Consider the following 8,342-nt stretch of genomic DNA (forward strand, 5'->3'; position numbering starts at 1 on the left):
AGTGATCAAATAAGAAAGTTAAATGTTTATATAAGCAGTCTTCAACTAACAATTAACATTCTAATGAGTGATATGAAAAATCTTACATCTGAAAAGTGTGGGCCATCATGAAAATCATGTACACTTTCACATGATAGCTAAACTGTTCCAAATATGAATATGAAAAAACTAACATCTAAAAAGTGTAAATTGTTATCGCTACAAGAACCACATATATTTATGGATGATAGTCAAACTCTTTCAAATAAGTGTAGTGCAATTAATACTGTTACAAGTGATAGTGATAAAGATGAAAGTGTGAAGTGTGATTGCAATGAAGTTCATAAGCAAAGCAGCAGTGGCTCAATGAGACACAGTCGCTCAGTCACAAAAAAGGTACAATGTTTTTTTTTCCTGACAGCCAACCACAGCAGAAATCTGATGAGTATTTCACAAGACAATATCAAATACTTCCAAGCAATGGGAACAGAAAAACTGGGTGCAAGTATGAAAAATGTTACTGATGTCGACCTGCAGGAAAAAATGAAACATGAACGTGAATATGTTGTGTGCATAGCTGGTGCCAACAATGTCACAAAAAACAAGGCACAAGATTGCCTGGAAAAGTTCTTAGAAGCCAGCAAATCTTGAAACACAATACATGCAATGCTACCTCACAGGCATGACCTTGTGGTGTCGATAGGTCATATTGACCACGATTACCACCATCTTTGGACTCTGATTGCTCTGCCAAGCCTCCATGTTAGTTTTGAGTTCTGTATCGCAAGCTGTGTACACATATATGACTTACTGCGAAATATATCTCTATGTGGCATTTAATGGGAATAGTTATTGCATTCAACCAATAATCATATCCCGTTCCCATAACCTAATACAATTCGTGTGTCAACAAGGAGATAGAAAATATGAACATCAAAAGCAAAGAGATGTGTGTTTCATTTGGAAAATGTATAATAGTGGATGTGAGAAAAATGGACAAATACCTACATACCAAACTATAACTATTTCTAAATTTCAAAGGAAAGAAACTTTTATGTGAAAAAATAAGCAAAATTATAGCAGAGAAAAAGGACTTAAACAAAATTATCAGTTACAGAGGTGATAGAGATTCTGATTTTTAGAGTGAAACATAGCAATTTAACCCTTATATACCAATTTGTTCAGTATATAATGAATACAACAGAACACTTGGACATATACCTAAATGAATGAAAACCACATTTCTTCATAGTGTATGAATTATGTTGCAAGGAAGTGGAAGCACATGGATACAGGCTAAGAAATTATGAACTCATAAACTTGTATTGTAGAGTAACACATAAAGGTTGAGGTGTAGGCATTTATAGCAGAAATAAGATATCATGTGGAAAGTCAAGTGGATTGATGATCTGAGTGAAGAAATGGTACTTAAGGTTGTAGCACTAAATTTAAAACTAGGGAACAAAAGCCTGATTGTAGCAGCTCTGCTACATCATCTTGAAGTAATAGTGAAGAATATTTCATCTGGAGGACCTGCTGGAGAAGACATCAGCATATAAAAAAGTGCTGTTTGTTGGATACATCAACATAGACTGTTTAAATAATAGCAATAATTATTTTTGTTATGTTGATTTACTTCAATGTTATAACTGCTACCACATAAACGCAGAACCTACAAGAATTACTGCAGAAACAGAGACATGCATTGATCACATTCTCACAAACATAACGAAGGAAAACATAATCACAACCCCTGTAGAAAACGAGATATCTGATCACAGAGCCCTTATTATGGAAATTGATGTAGGAAATGTAGGTATAACTAAAAGTGGTACATTTACATGTAAAAGAAAATTTAATGATAATAAACTTATGAGGGCATTAAGCAATGAAAACTGTGGACCAGTTTACAATGCAACAAATGCAAATAATAAATAGGAAAATTTCTATTAACTACTCAATAAAATTTAAATGAAACATGTCCTCTAGTAAAACAAGTAAATAAAGCTATTAATCACAAATCTGAGAATTTCCCTGCAGAAATCATTGAAGTGAGAGAGAACATGAAAGACTGTTACATACTCTTTAGAGATACTAAATTACAATATTATTTAACAAAATGCAAACTGCCCAGAAAAAAATACAGAGATCCCTTGACTAACCTTAAAGCTCATAAAAATGCCTATCACATAACCAACTCAACCTTTGTTAGTAAAAGAGCCTAGAAAATAATGTATAAAGAAGGGAGAAACAGCAGTCTCATGAACACATCAGCATAACATTAAAAGACAATGACAATGTAACAAATGACCCAAAAGAAGTGTGTAAGAAATTCATACAGATGTTTAATTCAATTGGCACAAATGAAACACAAGACTGGGCACCCAATTTAAATGTTACAAAAAGCAGCCAATCTTTTTTCATCCATGGCATTACTGAGAGGGATCTCCTTGCAATCATTTCAAAACTTCAAGTTAAAATGTCTTGTGGTTGTGATGACATTTCACTTATGCTGCTAGAGGAATGCAGAGGAGAATCAGTGAAGCCTCTGACACATCTAATAAATATCTCCCTCTACAATGGAGATTTCCCTGATCTTTTGAGGACCACTGAAATCCTATTGGTGTATAAGAAGAGAATAAAAACAGACATGAAAAACTATAGGCCAATATGATTAACTTCAGAGATTGGGAAATTTTACAGAAAGTAATATTAAATCAGTCTGAGGCATATTTCATAAAACATAATGATTTAACAATCTGCACATTTTTTAGAAAAGGAAGATCTACTGTAACAGCAGTAGCAATATTTATACATGAAATATTAAAGAAGCTAGATCAATTTTTGACAAACTAATTTAGTTGGATGAATAAAAAATTGGCAGTCCTCAACAATCAGTCTTTCCTTCTCATCCCGTCCAGTAAGTCTCTCCTGACCCACAGTTCTGGGTGACTTTCCTGAAATTTAACCCTTTTCCTAGACCTCTCCAGTCCTTTACCCTCACCCCTCTTCCTTCCCCTTTAACCATTCTGCCTGTAGAAGGAGCCACTGGCTCCAAAAGATTGTTTATTATAACCTTCTTTTATGTGTGTGTTCTGTCACTGCTTACTGCAAATAAGCTACTCATAAATAAAGAGAAGATAGTGACAGTGCAATTTATGCTTAGCTGTAGTCAGAACATAAACTCGGCTCTACCTACACCTCCATTGGCCATTAGCTACACAAACAAACACGAATTTCTGGGCATAATTGTTGACAAACACCTATCATGGAAAGAACATGTAGACCTTATTTGTAAGAAAATCAGTACAAATGTCTATCTACTGAAAAGTATCTCAGCCTTCCTGGACCAGACAGATATACTTCAAAGTGATACATCTGCATCTTCAGTATGGTATCAAGGTATAGGGTGGGGCATCAACTGTCTATACAGACTGGTTCTTCACACTACAAAAAAAGGTAATAGGAGTCGTAGCCAAGGTAAACAGGAGACTTGTAGAGAAATCTTCAGAAAATATAAAATACTAACCATCTACTCTAGGTGTATCCCGCAGGCAATAAGTTAATGGTTGTGAAACAAATCCAGAATATAATTAACAAACAGTAATGTACGGAGGTACAATACATGGGGATGGGAAAATTTTCACAGAACTGCAAGTAAAAGAGGGCTGCAGACCATAGTACACAAACAATAGGAACCATTTTTTATAACAGACTTCCATCTGACTTCAAGAGAGCTAATTTAAACACTACAAAGAATAAACTTAAGCATTCATTAATAGAGAAAAGCTGTTATTCAGTAGAAGATTTCAAGCTGTAATCTCCCTTTGTAAAACAGTGTGTATAGCATCAGATTTATTTTTGAAATTGTCTCTGTAAAACAGTGTATACAGCGTAGGTTTGTTTTTGCAACAACAAAATGATAATTTCTGACCTTCTCTATTTGTATCAGTGGGTGCACTTACTAAGTTGACTAAGCCTTTGTATATGTGAACTAAAATCTATGACAATGTCCAAAAACTGATTGTTATATGGACAGTAAATAACAAATAAACAAATTTATTGACCATGCACATTTGTCTATCTGTTTGATTGACCTTTGTACTTTGGTAATCACTGTTACTACAACTGATGAACTGTGATGATAATAAATCATCTTCAACAATAAAGCAATATAATAAAATCATATGAAATGATGTAGAATCTTTACTGGTACCAGTAATTTATAGTAATAATGTGAAAGGTGTATACAAAACAGAATTTTGAAGAAGAAAGATAATTCATTCTCAAAAATATTCTCACAGCACTTTAAATCTATTATATCCTATGAAGATGGTTATGGATAAATTTAAAGGAAGCTCACTCATTCATGAGGTTCAAAATAGTGTGTGTCAGATTTATTTAGTTCAGACAACTAGCTGTTATGAATAAACTGTAGCTACACTACAAAAAACAATGTAAAATCATGAACTCTATCTGTAAGAAAAAAGCAGTCATGATTTCTATGCTCAAAGCATAATAAACTCATAAAATAAAGCAATGACAATGTGAACTATAATTAAACGGAAGTAAAATGAAATGGTAATGCATATGAGGCCTATATATGAAACAGCTCTAGCAGAGATGAAGATGTGACAACAAAATGACTATTTATTATCTCTCAGTGTAAATATTGATGTCACTGCTCTGAGCACCAGGCAACAGTAATGTCTTTGACTCCAGCTTCAATTTGTTACGTACCTCTGACATGAGTGTGATGTTGTATTGTCTACTCTGTTAGTAATGTTTGGAATTGTCTAGTCAGTACCAGTGTACATTATTCCACATACACACATACCGGCACTGCTTTCCTACAAATATGACATATAATATTACCAAACTCAATTAGTTTCCCTTGAATTTGGTAGAATGCATAAGAACAAAAAAAAAGCAGATCCATTAAATTACTAAGACGGATACTTACACCCCAAGCAATGAAAATCTGTTTCAAGAATAGAAGCCTAGAAGGATTTTAAAATTTTCTCACATTCCCTCAGTTCAGTTACTCTTCAGTTCATAAAACTATATCTCAGAAAGTAATGAAAGCATGTGGTAATTTGATTATCATAAGCTTTCTTGAGTTGCCTTTGCAGTCAATGATGTTGTTGTGTAAAGTAAAATGTTTTAAGTGTCTTTATAACATTATAACATACCGATTTTCTTCATCTCATCTGCATCAGAGAATTGTCCCTTGTGAGCAGGTTCTGGTGGTTTAACTCTATTAGCTATCACTGATGTTACTGCCAGTGTTAGTAAGAAGATTGTTATTGACGGCATCCTGCTGGAAAGCAAGACAAGTTTTTCATTCTTTTTTGAAGATCTTCAGCGCCAAGTTATCTTGAAATCATTTAGATATATTGTTCAAAAGAAAGATTAAGAAATCCAGGAAGAAACAACAACAGTATGAATTAGGACAGAGTGACACTTGCCACATAGAGGACTTGTTGAACAGCAGACAGGCACATTTAAAAGTAGACTGTAGGATATACTAAGCTATTGGATTAAGTCCTTCATCAGATGTAGACACTCACAAGCCCATTCACTCACACAAATGGCCACTGTCATCTTCAGGCCTGAGGCTCTGAATGGCAGAGAGTTACATTTAATTATAATAGTATGCTGTTAATATTCCTATCTAATGTTGAACATCTATGTTGTGAGTAGAAATCTGCCCTAGTTTTCACATTACTATTTAATTTTGGATTTTCCACTGTTTGAAAAGAAAGACTAAAATGTTCATACTTCCCCTTTGTGAGATATTAGTGGTGATATACATACAGGGTCTCTCAAAACTTGAAAGCAACACTTCAAGAGTTGTCATTTGCCAAGAAGAAAAATAGTCTAGTAAACATTGGCTCTAAAATGCATACCTTAAGATCTGTGAGCACCTCTTCATGTTCAATATTGTGAAACTAATCTCTTCTACTGCATTTACTGGTGACATTGGTTTTACAGGAATTAGGTTTCAGTATAAGGCATGTTTCTGTGCCTAACATTTCACCCCCGTTGCTTGAGACGTCCTCAGAGACCATAAAGACATTATTGTACAAAATATTCTACACAGAAATATGACTTAAGACTGTGGTAGGAGTGTGGAGTATTCTCTGCCATATGTGCCACAGTAGTTTGCAGAGTGTTGATGTAAATGGCCTGATGTTTGTAAAACTAATGTGTCAAGTAATGTAGCCAATGTAGAATATTAAAAATCTTCATCCATACATTAAACTCCACAAATAAAAGTAAATAAACAATGGTGAACATTCAGAGATGTGGAAGAGATGGAGAAATAATTAACACATGGAAATATTTGTCAATGATTATTATTTTTGGCACTGTTAACTGTAAAATGTTATTATTTTTCTACTCTGTCAGTGTTTAGAATAGCTGTAAATAAAAATAATACAACTTGTATGAAAGTCACTACTCTGAATAAAGATGCCGTTTACCCAGTTGTAGTAAGTAATCATTGTTCCTATCACAACTTATTTAATATGGTATTTACAAGAGCACAGTAATAATGGTCCCAGGATTACTGCTTTCTACATGCTACAAAAATGGGACCCTTTATACAATGAACAGTATTACTTGTTATGTCATGTTCAGTACTAATATATAGAAAATTTATAGAAGGAATTGCTGCTACATGAACATCTGTGTGTACTAATGGATAGAGAATTTATAGAAGGAATTGCTACTACATGAAATGTGTGTGAATTAACATCTCAAAACCTGGCCCTCTAATTACCACTGACAGCTACCCACAATTGTTTGAATGTGAGTAGCTTACAGGTAAGCTTTCAAAAGCATAACCAATGCTCATTCTACTTCATGCCATTATGTATACTTTGTCCTGGCGTCACAAAATTCAGTTTTTTCTGTAAATTACATGTGACAGAAATAATGTGCTTTCATATTATCTTTTGATGATATGCCACTATTTGCACCCAGCAGTGTAGAATGTCATTTTTATTCCTAATACAAATACTTTAGTTTATTTACCAGGTCTGATTTGATTTTTTATTGGTCCAGTTTTATCATACAGCACAAATTGTACAGTTGATATTGGACAGGTCAAAGATAAGTTACAATAATACATAGTATTAGAAAAATAGTAGGCAAATTAAAAATAGGTACCTATTCCAATTAATTTTGTTATGTATTCAGAAATTCTCTGACAGAATAGAAATAGTGCTTTATTAGAAATGTCATTACTGATCACAAATAAATACCTGTAAATCTCATCCATGTCACTGAGAATGAAAAAATCAAGGAATCAAATATAAGTTGTGAACAATCAGATGCTTTTAGTCTACTGGGACTTATAGTAATAGAAGCCTCATGGTATTTATAGTTTTGCCATTCTGTAAAATTATGCATTTATCTCTTGCCTCCTGCCTGTTGGTAGAATTCTAAATGATGTTTATGCTTTATTTTTGTGTGCTTTGTTCATGATGCATTTATCTAAAAATATGACTTTTCTGCAGAAAGAGAAAGTGAAGATAATGTTATCAATGGGTTCACACTGGAATGCACAAGTAGCAGCAGATACACTGGTGTTACAAATGAGGTTATCAATTTTGTAATAGTTTCAGTTGGTAATGTTCACTGAACTGCTGTGTGAAGAAGTTCCCATAGTGTTTTTTCATCTGTTGTCACTATCCCAGCATGCAATGAAACTTCTCTGATATGTATTTTTATTAACTTTTGTTCTTCATTAATATTTAAAATAATTATAAATGTTAATGTTACTTTTGCCGTAAAGGAGATGCATTTACAATCTATGTTTTTGATCAACCTATGCCACCTCCTAATTCTGTAGTTTTATAATTGGTAATAGTACATCCTTAGAAAGCTTTTTGTCATGTAGTGTGCTATGACACATAAGGTAATTACTCCTTCTTCCTTCCTATTTAACATAAACCAAGATATTGGGAGTCCATAAAAATTAAAAAGAAAATTAAAAACATACCTAATTAGCCGCTCTTGCAGTAAGTTATCTGATTATCTAGCTTCAAGGGTTGAAAAATTCCTATTTGCTGTATGACGAATAGTAATCTTCATTGTAAAAGAACATGATTTGATTTGATTTGATTTATTTCGTGTTCCATAGGTCCAACTGTGTTGGATACACAAGGACGTGGAACGAGTCAGTTTTTTACAAATACAATCTGATAATCTTATAGCATATACAGAAATTTGAGTACATAATTATATAAAAATTTATACAGTAAATTCTTTGGGCAGCAATACAGAAAAAGAAAATACATATTTTCTTAGAATCATTAAAACACTACATAAAACAGATATGGAGCACACAGAGTTAC

At 33.3% G+C, this 8,342-nt stretch overlaps 1 protein-coding gene across 1 annotated transcript in view; it reads right to left on the reverse strand.

Annotated features, from left to right (window-relative positions):
- Nucleotides 1–7,326, reverse strand: part of LOC126162029 (zinc metalloproteinase nas-14) — a 99,168-nt gene extending 91,842 nt beyond the window's left edge. The window contains exons 1-2 of the mRNA XM_049918257.1: nucleotides 7,248–7,326; nucleotides 5,172–5,299 (exon numbers count right to left, since the gene is read on the reverse strand). Of these exons, the coding sequence (XP_049774214.1) occupies nucleotides 5,172–5,299; nucleotides 7,248–7,264 (145 nt within the window). The 5' untranslated portion in view covers nucleotides 7,265–7,326. The remainder of the gene's footprint in view (nucleotides 1–5,171; nucleotides 5,300–7,247) is intronic.
- Nucleotides 7,327–8,342: the final 1,016 nt, after the last annotated feature.

This window comes from Schistocerca cancellata, chromosome 1, assembly GCF_023864275.1.
Source record: "Schistocerca cancellata isolate TAMUIC-IGC-003103 chromosome 1, iqSchCanc2.1, whole genome shotgun sequence".
In the NCBI taxonomy this organism is placed as follows: domain Eukaryota; kingdom Metazoa; phylum Arthropoda; class Insecta; order Orthoptera; family Acrididae; genus Schistocerca; species Schistocerca cancellata.